Genomic DNA, 20,260 nt, shown 5'->3' with positions numbered 1-20,260 from the left:
ATATATATACAGTTTAATTGAAGCATTTCCACATTTAACTTCAGCAAAATAGGTTCTATCAGAAAGTTACACAAATCCAAGAAGTTTTATTTTCCAAAACCATACTTTATTTTGAAAGGCTACTAGAAGTATTCAGAACTATATTTCTTAAGCAAAAAGATTCACATTTTACTCTGCAGGATCATTAGTATGAGAAAAAGCATTTGGGGATTTACTTTTCTTTTTTCTTTCTTTTTTTTTTTTTTAATTCCTACACCAATCCAGATTTAATTAAAATTGGTAACAACAGTTATGGCTTAAGATACAGAATTACAAAAGAGTAACAAACAAATGTTGAGACTCAAGCAGTGAACAGTTAATTGTGACCGCTTTTCCACTGAAAGATGTTTTATGTTTTAACTAAGACAAGCAGAGGCAACACTGGTCCTTACAGTAGACAAATGAACACCATTAACAGCACAGAAAGCTTCAAGAATACACATGCTCAGAATTCATAAGCATTAGAAGAACGTTCTGTCTGCTTTAGTTACTCATCTCTTCCTCCGTATCCCAAGTCTCAAAAGCACGGAAGTACGAAATCACAAAAATACCTTCCTTCCTCTCTCTTCTCCCCACCTCTCTCTTTCTCTTAAAAAAAAAAAAAAAGAAAGAAAAAAAAGAAAAGAAAAGAAAAAAAAGACAGAAGACTACAGTATGCACTGGAGGAAGAGTCATCATCTCTACACAGACACAGGACTTCTGCCAATAAGTTTTATCTGTAAGCACATAAGGACTCAAACCAATTCAGAACCCCAAGCTGCAACCTTGTTGGATATTCTCCCCGTCACCAATTTATAACTCTATATTTACATGTTCTGGATGGCTTGCATTCGATGAGACAGAGGTAGCAATGAGAACAGACTCCTTCCCTAAAGTTTCCAAATAGATGAAACCTGGCAAGCACACACCAAGGAAGGGCGAGTGCTACCAGATGAGGACCTGCCAACTGGGCAAGGACAAGAGCACAAGCACAGACAGTAAGCTGCTCTCCCATACCCAGACTAATTAAAAAAAAAACAACAACCCAAACTCAACATTACATAAACATGCTGGACAATATCTGAATAAGTAAAACTCCTGTGGCCTCCACAGTATGTACTTCATGCCAGGTTGTGCAAAGGATAGGAGAGCACATTTGCTGTACGACTGTGATCATCAAAATAATGTAATATTTGCAGTACTGCCAGAAGTTCCAGTGTGAAACTAACTATCATGGTTATTTTGATTGTTTTAATATCTATATAAAGTCAGTCACTTGTTTAAAAAAAAAAAAAAAAAACAGTATGGATTTTTATTTGTAGGCAACACCTTTATCCAGTTAATTCTTCAGATTTATCCCACCTTTGCTACTCGTGAGTAGGCAATTTTTCTGTCCTAACTAGTTTAAGACAGACTTCATCTAAGTTCCTTGCTTTTTGTTCACTGAGGAAAAATAATTAAAGAAAAAAAAAGACAGAAAACCCAAAAAACAAACAAACAAAAAAGAGAGGCTTTTATCTTACACTCCTGAATATTGCTCACAGGAATGTTAAACTGTATTTAATACTTGCCATGAAACGTTGCAATTCTTGGACAAGGAGGCATGGCTTAAACTAGGTCATCTGAATATAATTAGAGTGCTGTAAATCAATCACTGAATAAAGTCAACATTTGGGGCTAGAGAGCAGTTCTCCTTAGAACACACAGTTTCTCTTCTTAAGAAGATCAGAGGTACAATGGTTTGTTTTATTGCAACACTGGTTAGCCAAATCAACCCTTCCCACTCAAAAATTATTTTTATGAACCGGGGATTTTATGGTTTACTGCCAAATTTAGCAGACAATTTACTGATGAGACTCATGACCTTGGGATTGTTCTGGTACTTGGACATATTTGCTGGGTTCTGGGCAACGTCTTGGAATGCAGCCATAACTTCTGGATCCTGTAGGACATAAAAAAGCAAAAACAAGAGCATTCTTAGAAGTCTACAGAGATGTGCATGCATACCAATCATGGCAGAATAACTCCCCTCCACACAATAGCTGATACACATCCCTTTCACCCAATTTCCTTCTGGCAGCAGAAACTCTAATCTGCTAGACTACAAACAGATGATGCAGCAGCACCTGGCTTCTGAAAATACATCTGATTCTCAGGTATTCCCCACTTCCTCTGGGAAATCACAAGTGGAAGAGAATCTTCTCTCGTGGCACTTTTGTGTCATAGTTAATAAATGCATTCACATATACATTAAAGACGCTGGTCAAAAGAATACAGATCATCTTCCCTATTTAGTATTCAAAACTAAACACTTTTTCCTGTATTGCCAGCATTATTTTGGCCTTTACTGAACCATAACAACTGCTCCAAAAGTAATGCCTCCTACTTTATTATGTCAGCCTATGACATCAGAGGCAGATGGTGGTGGTATGACAGTAGAAGCAGAACTCTGTCACCAACACTCCATTATGTGTTGTCACCGCGTGACAGATGGCAGCAGAGGGGAAGGCTGACAAAATGGAAGTGCTCATGAAGCAAAGGTGCATCACTGAATTTCTCCATTCAAAAAAAAAAAAAGGCACCTGTTGACATTCACTGAAACTTGCTGAAGGTTTATGGAGATTGATGTTAAGCACAGTGAGGTGGTGAGTGGTGTTTCAGCAGTGTTATTGTCTGCTGTGCATCTACTGTGGTTTCCATTGAAATAAATAGGAGGCGTTACTTTCAGAGTGACCCATGTAGAATTGCTTTTACTTATTTCATATAAGCATGTTTTATATGATGTTCTTTACAGGTCAATTTTGCCTCTTAATCTAGAAAATGCTTCCATTATAAGCAACTTCTGCATGAAAAATTCAAGTTTTCTTTAATCCAGAAAAAAACAAAGGCTGTTATTACATCCAGTATGAAGTTGTAAGTTTACTTTCTGTTCAATCTAGCATTCAGGTAGTTCCATCAAGGGATACAATTTTCCCTGGACTTCTACTCTATTGCTACCTCAGACATATTGCTTGACAACCATCAAAAAACAACTAGGGTCCTCAGAAGATGTTCTGTGCAACAGTAACACTCATCATGTATCTATTGTAGCCCCAGACACAAACTACAGCTGTTAAACAAGTCTGATCCCAAATTGCCTCTGGCAGGTGTGTACTCCAATGAAACCAAGCACATGGTTAAGGCATGTTTTACACACTCTGAGACCTGAAAGAGTCAAGTCTTATCTTTCTCACAGAAGAATTATGAGTGTTATCTCCCCTACAAAAGGGAATCTGCCAATTCTATAAGATGGTAAGGTTCAGAAGAAAAGGCTCTGGATATATTTCCTCCACTTTGCAGGATTCCTATAAAAACAGGAAGATGACTTGCACAAACTCAAACTTCCTCAATTTCCAATTTCAGAATAGCATATAAGACTATGAAGAGCATGCTGCATTGTTCTATCAGCGTTGTCACATGTGTAAATGAATCCTGAGCATGAAAATAAATCAGTTTAGTCACTGGATCTTATTAAAGCACAACTAAATAAGCAATAAGTGTTCAATTTCACACTAGGTGTTCTATGAATTATGAATTCACAGTTATTCTGCTGTTGTGCGACTCCCCAAAAGCCTGCATACACTTGACAGTGCTTAAAAAGATGTTTAAGTCTGATACACATCCAAGGCTTCACAGTGATGAGCAATACTACTAAAGCTGGTTACTTAAATGTCAACAGTTTCATATGGAATTACTTAGCATGAAAGTTGGAAGGGAAATGACAGTATAAATGGCATTAGTGAAACATTCAGTTTTCTAACAGTCCTGTCTTCAGCTGCAGAAGAATGAGTAACACTATGAAGGGAAAACACCAATATTCTTTTTTTTTCTATGTTACACATTTGGACACAAGTCTGCGTTCAACATATGGCAAGTAAGCAATCCTTAGAAGCACTTTACACATCATTCTTCTTAAAAAATAATTTATATCTGACCACGACTACTTGTGTTTCTCTGTATACAACATGACATTTGTGTTTAGAAGTTGTGCATAGGAGATCTGAAATACTACAACACCCTCCTGACAGCCAAAATGGTAAAAATAAGCAAAACATTCCCCAGATGTCCCACCCCAAGTTACCAATTTCAGTTACTTCTTCTGGTGCCTATAAAGCTTGTGCATTATTTTCATTTCACTTGCCTAAGAGCTGCTCTGAAAGCAACGCTTCCTACTTTATTATGTGGGCCCAGAATGTCAGAGGCAGAAGGTGGTGGTATGGCAGTAGAACCTGAACCTTCCCACCAAAATTCCATCACACATTTTGCTGCCATGTGACAGAGGGCAGCAAAGGGGCATTCTGACCAAATGGTGTCTGACATGGAAGTACAAATGAAGCAAAGACATCTCACTGAATTCCTCCATGTGGAAAAAAAGGCAACCGTAAAGTTACTGATGCTTGCTGAACAATTATGGAGACCAAAGAGTGGATGCGAGCACAGTGAATCTTGGGTGGTGCATTTCAGCAGTGGTAACAGTGATGTGAAAGACAAGCCACATTCCAGCCAGTCATGCAGATTTTTACAAGTGTGGCATGCAGGCTCTTGCTTATCAGTGAAGTAAAAGCATAGTTAATGGTGTTAACTGTGTTGAAAAATAGTGTTTTATAACTACTTGTAATTTGCACTATCAAGCAGTGTTACTGTGCTCTTTGTGTCTGTTGTAGTTTCCATGGAACTAAGTAGGAGGCATTATTTCAGAGCAAGCTACATACACTAGAACTCACTGCAAAAAAAAAAATCACACCTGGTTCAGTTAAGAAGCCTTGAAAAGAACTACAAGAAGCATATACTGATGTAAGCTCAAGGAGAGCTGTCACAAAGATGTTAATAGACACTAATCCAGAAGAGATTGGGAAGGTCTTCACCCTCAGAAAACTCCAGTTTCAGGAGTGACTCCTTGCTATGAAAAGACTCTACACATGCTCAGTTAAAATAACACTTTGATATTAATGATTTGGGAGACCTGTGTGAATCAGCATCTTCAGACTTTTCTGCAACCTCATTGCTAGCCTCAATAACAGCTATCAGCTTTCATCATCCTTCAACATATTCCATAGCTGCAGTGAGCAGAAGCAAGTCAAGCAGTAAAACCTACTCTTTTAAGACTATAGCTTGTGCTGCTGATTCAGGAAGGATATAAGACTGTAGTCAGATATTTTAGTAGGGAGTAGGTAGTGCATATATTTAAATCTTACGTAGATTTAAATACTGTGCAAAAGAGATCAATGAGCATCTTGAAGCTTTGCTAACAGACTGTAGAGAAAACACAGTCTGTGTTCTTGCAACAGAATACTATAACATTTTGGAGTATATATAATCAGCATGCAATGGAGCCTTTTTAAAGGCTCGTATTAAGCATTCAACATTTAAATGCACTTCAGAGCTGTTTTCAACAACTCCAATTTCAAAAGTCCTGTATTACAGCATAAATGAGCCAGTAATGAATGCAATTGCAAGTCGTGGGTTTTCTGTTGTTGTTGTTTGTTTTGGACAGTTTGATGTAAGATGACATAGCTGTTTGTGGCAGCATAAGTAAAGGTGTGTTTCCATAAACCAGCAATTACTAAGGGAACTCATGAATTTTTGCATGAGAAGCCATGCCTTTTTCATGATTTCAGGGCATATCAAACGACAGTCCCATGCAATGCTTTTATTTATTTAGATGCCAATCACAGCTGTTCAATGACCTAAGCAACTGAGCAATTGAGTAGTTAATCAAGCCTACCAAGGAAGTAGGCTTCCTGAACATAAATTTAGAAAATACCAGATGTGGAACTATTCTGATACTATTTTGCCTCTTCATTCCCTGAGGAGAAAGGCAATTCTCAACATTATTGCAATATATTGTGTTGCAACAATATTAACAATAATTTTTCATTTGTGCATAATTACCCCTCACCACAGTGTGGATGCATTCATAAAAAAGGAGGAAATGAATCACACTGTACAGAAAATAACCAGAGACTCAAAAAAAAAAAAAGGCTTAAAACTCTATCCAGTATATGGTTCTGTTGATTATATGCAAACATAAGGCTGGGGCAGGGGGAAGGATGTGTAGGGTAAGAAAAAAGAGGACACAATACAACACCTTTAATTAAGTCACTGTCTGTTTGAAAAAATAGATTCCAGACAGTCTGGAACAACTACGCACACACACAAGGAGAAAACTTCGCAACAGAAGCAAGCAATTCAGTGGGTCACATCTTTTTCTCTTCCCTTGGTTCCCCTAAGCTGTTCCTCCCTCATTGTGAGCATTTAGCTTTGGTTCTAATCAAATACTCACCTGCATGGCCGCAAGGACTTCTGGATCACTGAGAATCTCATTGAGACCTGGCATACCTGCCATTCCTGGCATACCTCCAGGCATAGCCCCAGGAAATCCACCTGCAAAGCCCAAGACACGGGAATGCGTGATGAAGAACATTTAATTCATCTGTATAGGAGCTCACTGACACAGAAAACAAACATCTTTCCACTCATACACCCCGAATTTTATGCCTTCCACAAAGCAAAGAGCTGTTTCAAAGAACGGAAAGCAGGGGCTCTGTGAAAACCTGCAATTTGTTTACAGCGTTTTTAACCCAATCAAATAGGAGGACCTAGTTAGGGTCTAGCACTTTGTTTACAAATACAGTTATTTTCTAGTTAACTTGATGTACATATCAAGTCAAGAAATTCAGACTTTTGAAAGCAAGAGATGAGCAAATGAGGCCAGAATCGGCTCAGTAGCAGTATGTCCCAAGCTCATTCAATGTGGGGTAAGAACTTTACATTTGGAGGGGAAAAAAAAAGTCAAAATCATAACTGAAAAAAATCCTGAGGCAGATATGGTTGCTATTTGCCTCCCTTGACAAGCTGATGTATTTGAAGCACGCATTCAACCCACCGCAACTACAATTTGATCTTCAAGCACTCACTACTGCTTCTCTGCAACTGACTGTACCCAAAAATGACACAGAAAGACTGATCTTCACAGAACTGTTCAAAAATTGCAATATTTCCATTGAGAAACTGTTCTGTTAAACTACAGGGAAAACCGTAATGTTTGGGAGCTAACATTCAACTTAATTTTCAGCGTTACAACTACTGTTCTTAAGCAGGATGGGTCCAAGCCACCCTGAGTAATTCAGAAAACACTTTATACTATGTTTTCTAAGCAAATGTTGCACGTTTCTTTTCTCATGCCTAAATCCTTTCACTCCATTAATCATTATTACTGATTGGTCTTCCCTCTACTTGTTACCTAGAAACAATGCAATTAAGAATCTCATCTGTCCCCCCACTAATTAATGCTCAGTTATTTATTTATAGACAAGTTTTAAACTTCATAAAACATTTTTCCTCTCCCCATCTTGAGAATAAATGCTATCTAAACTGTGGTTATAATACTGTATATGGGAAAAGAAAAACAACCAACCAGTCACTTCAAGTAACAAGTATTGGTGCTTAAGAATACGTACCCGGGAAGCCACCTGGGAAACCACCAAATTGAGCTCCTCCTGCTTGTCGTCTTGCTTCTTCCTCCTGTAGAAGAAAGCATATAATTTCAAACAAAGTTATGGAATTGCAGCCTGCTTTCTACTGCTCAAAAGGTTCTAGGAGGAAAAAAAAATAGCTGGGACTGTTTAATACTTGGAGGCTAAAGGAATTATCAAATAAAGCACTTCACAATACACAAAGCCACAGACAAGAAACAGCAACAGCTCCTCTTATTTTCATATGTTGTTGCAGTTAAGTTACACGGAGTGAACTTTTACTGACCATGAACTATATGATCAGTTTTGGCCCATTAGCTTAACTTTTAGAACCAATTCCCACCCCTAACACGTGCTGTAAAAATACAGTGGTAGAATAGGAAAAAAAAAGAAAGGGAACTGTAGTTAGAAGTGCAGAGATGACACAAAGGATTATTTTGAAGTTAAAATCTCCCCGTTTTGGAAATAAATACTAAGTGAATAATATTCTAGCACAGTCATATAGTAACTGAATTCCTGAAATACAGATTCCTAGAGATTCCAGAGCCTCTCTCTGCCATAAGCAACAGATACAGATGCAGCAAAAGGCCCTCTTCTCCAGATTCCATCATTGGTCGAGTAACCAAAAAAATAAAGTAACTCCCTAAGATTTAAGATTTAAAGTGGAAACAATTCTCCCATGCAACTCATTGAAAACAAAATAACTACACCACTCTCCAAAACTGTTAAGCAATATTAAAGCCTAAGTATTCACCCTTTGCGCTCTCTCATGTTCCTCTCGTGCCTTCTTCACTCTTTCCATTCTCTCCTTGATCTCCTTTTCTTCACGTTTCCGTTCATACTTTCGGCGATGTTCTGCAATTTTCTGAGCCTATTACAATACAATTACAAGACTTCAGCTACTTCCTAGTATACCACACAACTACGTATTTCAATATAAAATACATGCAATTGTTGTAATAATCTGTTTTCACCAGTTCTTAAAAATCAGGTTTGACTTCACATCCCAGAAGTGCTACCTCCCCTCTACCACAATCAGTTATTTGCACGTATTACGCCCTCGCTGGATTCACCAGACCACACACTCCACTCTAGTCTGTTTTTTCCTGTAAAGCTCTGGGACCTACACCATAGTTAGAACTTTAACATTTAATAGTTCAACGTTCCTTCCTGCTTTTGTGCTGAAATATTAATTTCTACAAGGCTAACACCAGCAATTGCCCCTAGAGAACAGAATTTTCACTGGCACAATAACAGGAAGCGTAATTCCCCCTGCAGACACATTTGTTAGATGATGCTATTGCTGTTCCAGGTGCAGCATACACAGTTAGTCTTAAGCAGGTCAAAGAATATCTCAACCAAAGCAAAGGAGGGCAGGTGGGAGCAAGTTTGTTTCCTGTCTTCTTCTCAAAGGTAACAACACCCCAGCTCCAGAGAAGGAGACTCATTAACAATGAACTCTAAGGCTCCTCGCTCCAGACTCATCTTAATAACAGAACACTAACTGCAGCACCATTCCTAAAACCAGAACGCATCTTTCTTTCAAAACATAGCTCATTTCACAATTTGCAGAGCTTTGAAGGACAATACCATATATCAAAGGTACTCTGTAACATTCTCTTACATTAGCAATTAAAAAAAGTAAAATCAATAAGCCAAAGTTGAGGAATAGAAGTACTGAACTAAAACAAACTACAGCTGGAAGCCCTTCTTACATATGCATACTCTTCTATTCTCTCAAAATACTCTGTAAAAGAATAAATGATTTGTAAGTCGTTGACTTTTGATACAAGTTATTTTAACCATTAGATATAGATTTCCTACCATTTATTTCTCAAAGTACATCTGGCAGAGAATGCACACTGCAGGCAGCAGGACTGACACCAAAAGCAGTATATGCCATAATAATATCAATATAATATAATCTGATGTTATAGCTATGAAATAACTCCATTACATTTTTTAACAAGAGTTTCTAAAGTTTTAACTTTCGTGGTTTTTAAGCATTTTTCAGGGTAAGTTAAACATTCTCAGAATGCAACTCAAACTAGAAGTGCTACTTAATTATGAAGTACCACAAAAGATGGGAGTAAACAAATCAGCAAATAGAACAGTTCAACTGGAAGAGACCAGCACTTTCGCTTTACGGAAAGATCACACATTTTTTTCCTCAAGCTACGTACACAAACTGGCACACCTCTAGCAAGTAAGTCTCAACACATCATAGGCATACTCTGCTTTTTCTGTGCACGTTCCCTCTCAGCCAATCATTAAGTATACCTCTTATTAAAAAAAGGTCAAGATATAAGACCTAGCAGGTGTGCTACAGATCAATAGCTTCTGACACAGAAGACTAATTGCTTGCAAGATGGTTTCAGTTGGTGTTTTGCTGGCGAGAGCATTTTCTGCAAAGGCAATACAGGAAGACTGAAAACTTGAGCTATTTGCTATGGGAATGTTTATGTATTTGGCAGGTTAACCTCAGCTGACTGCCAGATGCCCACTGAGCCTCTCTCTTGTTCTCTCTCCACAATAGGAGAAAAGAAACAATGAAAAAATCTCACGAGTCAAGACAACAACAGGGAAATGCTTTACCAGTGACTGTCACTGGCAAGACAGAGTCAGCTGGAGAAAGATTAATTCAACTTGCTGCCAATTAGAGTAAAATGATGAGAAGCAATGACAAAACGAAAGACACCTTCCCCTACCCATCCTCCTTCCCAGTCTCAACTTCAACCTTTCATTCCCAACTCTTCTACTTCCCTCCAAGTGGCATAGCTGGAACTGGAAAAAGGGCTTGTGGCCTGCTTGTAACAGCTCCTTTCTGCTGCTCCCTCCTTCTCACACATTTCTTCTGTTCCAATGGTGCACAGTCCTTCATGAACTGCTCCAACACAGGTTTCCATGCAGGTACGTTCCTTCAGGAGCAGACCACTCCAGCTTGGGTCTGCCACAGGCTGTAGTTTCTCCTAGGAGCCTGCTCCAGCATGGGGCCTTTCAAAGACTGCAGCTTCCCTCACAGCACATGGGGTTCTCCATGGGCTCCAGGATGACAACCTGCTTTACCACAGGCTGCAAAGACATCCCTGCACCAGCACCTGGAGCACCTTCCTCCTTCACTGATCTTGGTGTCTATGCAGCTGCTCACTTCTCCCTCCTTCCTCACTTCTTTCCTTCTCACAGCTGTTGCACAGCATGTTTTACCCTTTCTTACATACGTCATCATAGAGCTGCAACGGACGCAGCTTTGGCAAGGAGTGGGTTCATTTTTGGAGCTGGCTGGAACTGGCTCTGCAAACCAGAGGAATAAACTCCCATCCCCACCCTCCTCCAGACCTTGCAATGTAAACTCAGCACAATGTAACAGTTGCAACCTGTGATCTAAGAATCGCTTCAAAGGAACATGTAAAAGAGAAGAGAAAGAAAGCCTACAATCAATGTTCTTACAGTTGTAACACAAGCACTTTATTAGAATGGTGTTGGAACCAACCACTTAGGAAGACCTGAACATGAGTCTCAAAGAAATTATGCTGCCCTCATGGGGTAGACAAATGAAAGTACTTCTCACAGTCAAGAACACTTTGTAAAACATATAGGATGAAGCTTTGATTAGTTTGGAAACATTTTGGGGAAAAGAAAAAAATCCAGAACAGCAAAAATAAAAACAAAAACCACCACCACGGTGATAACAATGCCTGGATAACTTCAACTACACCACTTTTTTCTGTTCAGGTTTTAAAAAGGAATATTTCATTGTTTAGTTATATGCTCAGTTCCAGAGACCTAATTTCCATGCAGTCAAAACAGCAGTGACTGAAGGTAGGATCATTTCTAAACTCAGTTTGAAGTGTCAGATGAACACTGATGTTGACACACAAACATCCCCATAGCACGATGCATATCACAAGAATCTCAAGACAAAAAGAGGGACCTCCATTATCACCTTCCCACTTACCCTTGGCTGCACCTCCTTCAGCATGGCACTAGCATCTTCATCATAATCCAGTTTACAGGCTAGAGCAAGATCACGAGCAGCCTCCTCCCAGTGACCCAGAAGTCTGGAATTCAGAAGACAGCATTCAGAAGCCAAAAAGCAAACTGTTAGCAGTTGTTTTGTGTACTTATAACCACGTAGCATTCAGTAACCTTTTCCACAGCTATCCACATAGTTCCAAGTTTAATAATCATTGTGTTTTCTGTAATAAGTGCACTGTGATGCGATTAGAGCACGCTTGCTTGCTTCATATCTTTAACTCTCGTGTGATGTAAAAATCAGGAAGAAAAACTAAATGGGCTCATGTCATTCTTTGCTATGACCAAGAATGGTCTCTCAGGGAGAAGGTGCTCTACCCAAACACGTAAAGCACACTAATAAACACTCAGCAAAACCAGGCAGATGCTTACCGTGAAGCTACACATTCAGTGTTCTGTACAAGTCTACACTACTACCAAATCAAGCATAAGTGCACATTCACTCAGCATTTAAACATCCTACCGGAGTGCACCATGTCTTAACCAAACAGTTATAAAACTACTGTGCAGCACTACTTCTTATTCATTTAGATAAACTTGTGATAATCAAAGACTTAAGTGAATGCTGCCATTCCTAAGGGGTCACAGTGCTTCATCTTGCAGACACAGACATTAATCCAAACCACGCTCCAGCCTTCTCAGTTAGGCTCCATGCCACAAATAAAACCCACACTGCCAGAGCTCCTAATCTTTAGCAAATGATTAGAAAACGATCTTCCAAATGACAGTAAGTCATTAGAAGATGGCTTATTAAAGGAAGGAAAAAAAAAAAGAAAAAAGACTGCCAAGATTATTCTTAAGTCACCATCAATAAATCACTACCATCTTTTCTTTCTTTTAAGATATACACTTAAGATATTGGACTCTTGGCTCACACGACTACTTCTTTTGCATACAAAATTGACAATTCACAGAGAAACAGAGAAAGAAAAAGCACAAACAAAACCGTTCCTCTCCAAGTAAAGAGAACATTGAGAACAGTTGCAGTTCATTACCTATGCGCTTTCCCCCTCCATTTATAAGTCTGTGCTGAGTCAGGATTAATCTTGATGGCTCTGTCGCAATCTCGAATGGCAGCATTTGGCTTCTGTAGTTTCACAAAAACACTGTGGGAATAAGAACATTTATTGTATGTATTGAAATACCAAGTTACTAACTTAAGCTGGAAATAATTTTGGATGACTAACAGGCAGGCTAATGAGATACTGTTGAAAAGCTACATTCAAAAAGATTTTGTAGTGCTAACAGCCACTGAAATTTAGTTTTCCCCCCACAGTGGTATGTGAATCATTAGCAAAAAGTGTGAGCATTCAGTATGCAGAGTTGAGCCTTGCCAGCAAGAACAACTTTAATGCATGTGAAAAAGAAATGCAAAGCGCAGTTCAATTTCATGTTGCTTACCATCCATAGACGATAGCAACTAACAAGTAGAACAAAACAAAGCTAGCAGCATTATACACTCCATAGTCTTTAAAATAACAGTAAGATAAAGAGCTTATTATCATACTGGCTGTACAAATCAATAATTAGAATAATAAGGAACTACCATAGCAAGTCAGCTTTATGTTGCCTACACAAAACGAGCAACTGTTTCATCATTTAGCCTGACCAACTTCAAAATCAAATCTCATTCTGAGCTGCTCCCTGAACTCTTCTGATGCTGTATGCAGAGTTTTGGTTCAAACATTTTCATGCCTTCCCATGAAAGGCAGTTCTTCAACTAATACAGCACTCTACACTGATTTCAACATCTCATGGACAGTTTCTTAAGCTTCTCAATACAGAGATGTCAAAAAACATAAAACCAAAGACTGTAATCAAAATATAACAATCACATCACTGTCTAAACCTACAATGGACCTCAACTTGAATACTTTGTGAAATTTTGGTCTGTTTCTTCCATCTCAAAGGCGGCTGTAATAGAACTGAAAAAAATTCCAAGAACAGCAGCAGCATCTGAAGAACAGAGCTGCTTCCTTCCGTACAAGGAAGGAGATTTGGACCTTATAGCCTGCAACAGAAAATATATCCAAAAACAAACAAAACACGCACTCCACAACTTCAGTCTATAAAAAAATCAGAGGGAGTAGGGAGACCAAGAACAAGAAACCTTTAAAGAGTCCTAGTTCCTTTACACATCAGTAGGAAGCAAACGAAACAACAAATTCAAGGCAAGAAACAAAGAATCACATAATTAATTTAGTTAAGCTTTCAAACTCCTTGCCAGAGAACACTGCAAACACTAATTTGTTTTTCAAGAGGAGACTGACATCATCACAGCAAGACAAGAAAAAGCCATCAGGAGCTATTAAACATAAAGGTATTGCTTCAAACAATCCTATGAGATGAGATGAACCAAAGGCTGAAAAAACTGCAGGAGTATCACCCCACTTGCCTTGATCATATTCTGTTCTACAGGCACCTGCGACCGCTAACTACTGCCAACAACAGAAGGTTGGATGAGGTGTGCTGTTGGACTGACCCGCTATAAGTGCTCTGAGTGTTAAGACTTGGACCATCCTTCAGAAGGCTACTCAATAATAGATCAGAAACAGGTGCTGCCAGGACACAAGCTGTTAATACAAATAGTAAAAAAAACAGTGCGTGGAGAACCACAGCCTTTGGATTCTGAATAATTAACTCACTAACTTGCTGTATTTACTACAATACTTTAATTACGCAGAGTATACAATGTATAGTTTGTTTCATTAGCCCCTACTGAACAGATAAAAAAAATACAAAAAGCAACAGCCATACATAAATCAAACAAAGACTTGATTTAAGTTTGGGACAGAAACGTACATGACTAGTTTATCATGACTCACCTTGCTCTCTTAGCATACAAGATAGCCAAACAAGGATTCAGCTTGATAGCATCTGTGAACAAATCGACAGCCTTCTGAAGTTCACCTGAAAAAGAGCACCAGTAAAGTTTCCATCATTATGCAGCGACTACACCCAACTTGCCAAACATACCTTATATGGTGCTATTCCCCTAGCTACATCTTGAATGGAACATTATCAAAGGAAAATCAATTTTTCATCCTTGCCACATTACTGAAGAACAAACTTCAAAATGAATTTTGGAACCATGAGGAGAGGGTGTCCTTTCAGAGTTTGTACGTTTGACTTCATATGCAATCACATAGGAAGTCACCTCTTTATTATGCAGCTTTCCACTGCATTAAGACAAACCACTAGAGACATTAATAATACATAGGGTACTACTGTAGCAGTTGATGTATTATTAAGGTGCTGCAATACTTCCCCCAAATTACAGCCACACGGGGAAGACTATACTTAAAAAAGCTTTCATGTTCTAGATAGTTTTGGATATCTAATATGAAGTAAGCTTTCTGCCTCTTGGAGGTGCCCACAAAGGTCCAAGATACTTTATTAAGGTTTGTTTCTTTTTGTTGTATTTAAAAGGAGCACCAAACATTACGTCCCTTCATATGTACTAGAAAACAAGCGAACAATGTATCACCTTCACTTAAGGCATTGATAGCTTCCATCTTCTTCTCATTAGCTTGATCCATCATCTCTTCAGTTACCTAAGAAAATAAGCAAACAGAATGGAACACGCAGACCAAATCCAAAAAAGGTTCAGGCTGGAAGTATCACGCTGAGATGGCACCAAAGGAAGCTGCACCTTTCTGACTCCCAAAGTTTAATTTAGATTTAAATCATAGTATAAAAAAAAAGTTATTTTTTTGCTTCCATCTTGGAGATATTAGTCACCATGATTTTAACTAGAAGACTCAAAGTAGCAGCTGGATACCCATTAGTGCTAATAGGTAGTACTAATTTCCCCACCTTGATTGTTATTCTTGACTAAACTCAAAACCTCTCTCCTTCTTTCCTGCTGCCACAGCCACTGAAGGATTTGTGCTTACCTCCACATTTTCGTCTCCCATTTCTTGAGGGTCATCATTATCAGGTTCAATCACTCCCTCATTGTCAATTTCTGGGGGAAAAATAAAAAGCAAATTTAGACTACATTTACTGAGATTTCCAGAATCATGTTCTAACCACGATAACGTCATCTGTCTTCCACACCTAAGTCGCTCTCTTCACTTTCTGGCTCAGGAGATTTAACTGGTTCCTCTGGCTGTTCTTCTGCTTTACCCTGAAAAAGAAGCACATTTGTAAGTGTGTATTTCTGACTGAGATTCTACTGCCACTCTAATATACAGCAGGACATTGAAAAATCCAGAACCAATCTTCAAAGAACATGACTGCTCTAAGGCTAAACAGTTATTTTCAAGATACAGATCTCCTTCTTTCCTCCTCTGAGATTAAGTCTGTCATGCATGCAAATAATTCAAAGCCCAGATCTTGACTCATGAACTTCTATTATTAGTAAAGCCAGTCTTTCAAACTATATAATTCAATAATCAAAACAAAACGATTCAAATAATACCCAATTCAGAATCAGTCTTGCAATGAATACTAACTAGCTCTTGCAATCTTCCAGCCCTCCCTGACGCATCCTCTAGATGAAAATTATCTCAATCTAATACTTTTAAGCTAAGGTCCTCTACAGGGAACACAAAGCTAGCATCAGTGATTCAAATTTGTTTTCTTATTTGTCAAGAGATATTTGCTATTTACACACACGTAGAATATTCTTTCAAACATTTTCCTATCAGCTTCTAACTATTTGAGTTCGTTCCTCTGCATCCCACCACACAGCACATCCTCCTTCATGACAGACAGAAGCTGTGTCTATATATTCAGGACCACAAACTATACTCACTGCACATAAACAACCCCCCAACAGAGTTCAGTTCTTATCAACCAGTAACTATCCTGCTAAACCTAAAATAAGCATTCTGCTTTTTCCAAAAATAATTTCAAGCTTGAGAAAATTCTCCTATGAATATCTAAAAGCCAAATTTATTCTCTCTCCTGAAAAAAATAATAATAACCAAAAAGCTTTTCCACAATGCTGTCTTAAAAAGTTGACAGTTCAACTCTTTACCACCTATCATACTTGCAAGTACTTCTTGTCACGTAAAGTTATAATTTGAGCCTGCAATGGCTACATAAGAGGTTTATAAACTGATAATGACTGCATAAAAAGGAGCAATCAAGACTTTGTATGCCATTTGCACTGTTGAGAACATCAGGCATTCATGATTAAGGAAATGGAGCATGATAACAACTGAAACAAACCAGAAAGCCATCCGTAACAAACCGTCAGCCACAAGATGCAGTGGAGCAGACTTCAGTCTTACCTCCCAAAATTATTCACCCCAGTGCATTCACCCACACTGTCTGGGTAAAACTTAGCAGCAATTTTTGTTTCTCTCTTCCTGCCCAATTATTTTTGCAGTGTCCAAACATTATCGTGTAATTAAAATCTCTTCACATCTCACCTTACTTGTCTCATCTGTGGAAGTACTGGCTGGAGCAGGTGGTATCGTGCCTCCCATGCTTTTCAGCAAATTAGGGAAGAGAAAAAACAATAAGATTAACAAAACAATGCCAACTATTTTATTGACTCAAGTCCTGCTGATAATCTCAGCCCTCTGTTATGACAAAAAATACAACAATCCAATTCACTGTAAAAGCAATTAAAAAGTACACACAAACCATATTTTCCTTGATGCAGTGCAATGCACATTAGGTCTCCACTGTGATCTGTACTCATGTGTATCACATACCACCCACCCACCCTTTCTCACAAAGGAAAGCTGCCTTTTGGCTGAAACTCTCTTTTTTTCCTGAAAATGCAAGTGTTGTTTTTTTTTTTTCCCAATTCACAACAAGGTGTTCTTATTATAGTTCCCATTAAAACTATAATTATTTTTGAAACAGATCAAAACATTTAAGAGAACTAAAAAATACCTGTTACCATGATATTTTTCTCATTATATGCTTATATAATTTTTAAGAAATGCTGCCAAGAAAACCATTTCATTTCTTTTACGCATTTCAACACCCGTGACTTTCTCTCACTATCCATTAAATAACATTCTCTATATAGACAGCATTCCCTCAATATAGAATAAGCTTCTATATTACATTGACTTGGTTTAGCAGCCAGAAATAAGCACAGGTGGAATTCTCCAGCTGTTTCATATAACATCTAATCATATCAACTGGCAGGCTGCTGCAAGGACTACTTTTCCACCCATCCTCTCTGCTCTCCATTTTTCTTTGGACAGTTCTTGATTGCTTTGGCTATGGATATTCCAAAAGGAAAAAAACAACTACGTTTGTATCCAGCAACTCAATGGACTCAACCAGCTCAATGAAGAACCACACAACTGGTTTGACACAATGAGGAACGAAGTGGGCACACATGCAGGAGAACCCAGAAGGGCACAGGACTTTGCTCTGAGGAATCAGCACAACTAGATTACATCTTAGCATTGTAGATCCTACAGCTTCTTAAGTCAGGCCCTCCCTTTCTCTCCTTCTCCTTCCCCCTGGCACCCACCAGCTCACAGTCAAGCCCCAAAGGGCTGAAAAACCCAGATGGGGCACAATCTGTGGAGAAAGAGGAGAAGGGGAGATGATAGGATGGACAGGTCATACATCAGGGCTGATCTCAAGACAAAAAAAATATCACAAGTTACAAACAAACAAACAGCATCTTGGGAAGCTATTACAAAAATGTGCACGCACTTCTGGTATATTGTCCTTGCTTAATTTGTATTGTATTTCAAGAACTGCACAACTGCAATCTGATAAATCACTGGAGAGCTAGGCAAAAATTACACTCCTATTTTTATTTACTTATTTATTTTACCATTGCAGGCCGACAGTAAGGCATGCAATTCTATAACCTTTTCTTAGCAAGCAGTTCAAGAAGAACCGGCCATCACGGGGATCGTCTGGGTGATCCTTGGCTGCACATCCATAAGAAACTACAGCTTCAGAAACAATACTCACAAATAAAATAAATCCATCTAACAGATCCAAATAAAACAATGACAAAACCAGTAAGACTTCTTCAAAGCCTGGCTTACTGGCTATATCTATTAGGTGAAGACTGAAGCTTCCAGTTCAAGGTGGTCAATAACCTTCCCACCTTTCAGTCATACATTTAAAAACAGATTGAGCTAAAAGATTTTGCGTTCTGGAACAATTCCAAATTACGGGGCTCAAGATCAGCTCATTTTAGCTTGACACCTTGTTCAAGACCAAAAGCACTCAGTCTCCTCTACCTTCTTCACACCCCAAAAGAGGCCCCAGCCAAGCTCTGAACTCTGTGAGATGCACTTAACACATACAGATCACCCACAATTTCATATATGCTATTTCAAGAATTACGGAGTCTGAGAAAAACAGAAATAAATCAGAATTTTATTAGTATTTAATCGTTATTCTGTGGCCACTTGCAACATCACCTCGGTGACTAACCTATATAATTATAGGTTACCACAGATAAACTGACAGACAGAAGACTCATCGGTTTTGCTCCCACCCGAAGCCAGGCTGCGATGAGCTTCAGGCCGTTTGCAGAGAACGGGGCGACCCTATAAGTGCCTGCAATCCTGGAGGGAGGGGGGCAGCTCTCCAAACTGCCAGAGTGCGACGTGAAATGCAATTTCGTGACCACCGTCCCGCGTTCCCAAGCGTACAACTTCATCAAATATTTAGCTCAAATACGCGAGCACAACCAGAAAGAGCCTCTGCGAAAACAAATCTCGGACGGTAGAGCCCTCTGCAATACGTGGAAAAAATGAGAAATCGGAGCTCGTTTCTCCATTCCCTAACGCTTCTTTTGGCCAAAGGCAGCAGCGTTCTCTTCCCCCGCCCCAAAACATCCAGAATTGCACAACAGAGGGCTGGATGTAACCCAGGGCGAGGCGCCGAGGTCCCAGCGCCAGCAGCGCGGCTGAGGGCAGCAGCAGGTTCGAGCACTCCGCGCGCTCCCTTCCTATGCACGTGTGCTGCGGGCACGGCACAACCAAGCAGAGAGAAGCAGGAACGTTCCCGCAACTGCACCAGACGCGTGAAAAAGTTCAAGCATCGCTGCACAGAAACCGAAATATATCATTCATTGGAGCAGCGTGGCACGCTGTAGCGCTGTTTGGGTTCACACGCACACGCAAAGTTCCGCACGGAAAGCCGCGAGATGGCCGAGAGGCACGACTCCGGCCCCGTGCGCAGCTACCGTTTAACAAACGGACCCAGACCGCCCCCCAGCCTCAGGCACGCAGGGGTCGGTGGCTCTACGCGCCCCGCGGCGGGATTCGAACCCGCGACAACCGCAGCGCGCCCCCTCCGCCCCCCTCCTCAGCCACGCGGCGGGGCCTCGCGCCGCCACGTGCCGCCCCCCCCTTCCCGCTAATGGCCGGGCACGCCCCCCCCCTCCCCGCAGCCCCACTCCCCACGGTCGCCCATGACCGACCTCTCCACCCACTCGCGCAGGAAGCCCAGCTCCTCGGTGTGCAGCAGGCCCGGGTTCTGCTTACACAGCCTGACGAAGGCCCGCAGCTCGCTCAGCTTACGCGAGTCCATGGTGGCGGAGCAGAGAACGACGGCTCTAAACACCCAACCGTTCCCCTACCCAACCGCCGCGCGGCGCCGCGGAAGCTGCCAGCCCTCTTGCTGGCCACGCCCCCCACCCTCAAAGCCACGCCCACCGCCCCCGAAGCCACGCCCCCCCGCGCCGCGCGGGGCCCGGAACTTTCTAGAAGCGGGGGTGGCGGTTAGGCGGGCTGTGAGGGGTCGCGCGC

General features: G+C 40.2%; 1 protein-coding gene across 1 annotated transcript; it reads right to left on the bottom strand.

Moving 5' to 3' along the window:
- Positions 1 to 84: 84 nt before the first annotated feature.
- ST13 (ST13 Hsp70 interacting protein) lies at positions 85 to 20,162 on the bottom strand. Its single transcript, XM_031600237.2, has 12 exons — positions 19,933 to 20,162; positions 16,946 to 17,003; positions 15,624 to 15,693; positions 15,461 to 15,531; positions 15,052 to 15,118; positions 14,390 to 14,474; positions 12,560 to 12,670; positions 11,488 to 11,590; positions 8,287 to 8,403; positions 7,518 to 7,581; positions 6,341 to 6,441; positions 85 to 1,960 (listed from the first exon to the last, which is right to left on the bottom strand). The coding sequence occupies exons 1-12, from the start codon at positions 20,040 to 20,042 to the stop codon at positions 1,832 to 1,834; spliced, it is 1,086 nt and encodes a 361-aa protein (XP_031456097.2). The 5' UTR covers positions 20,043 to 20,162; the 3' UTR covers positions 85 to 1,831.
- Between the last annotated feature and the right edge of the window lie 98 nt (positions 20,163 to 20,260).

The sequence above is a fragment of the Phasianus colchicus genome, chromosome 1 (genome assembly GCF_987193195.1).
Source record: "Phasianus colchicus chromosome 1, bPhaCol1.hap1.1, whole genome shotgun sequence".
NCBI classification, from domain to species: Eukaryota; Metazoa; Chordata; class Aves; order Galliformes; family Phasianidae; genus Phasianus; species Phasianus colchicus.
Note: the sequence above shows the minus strand (reverse complement) of the source record. Positions and strands in the feature narration are given on the sequence as shown.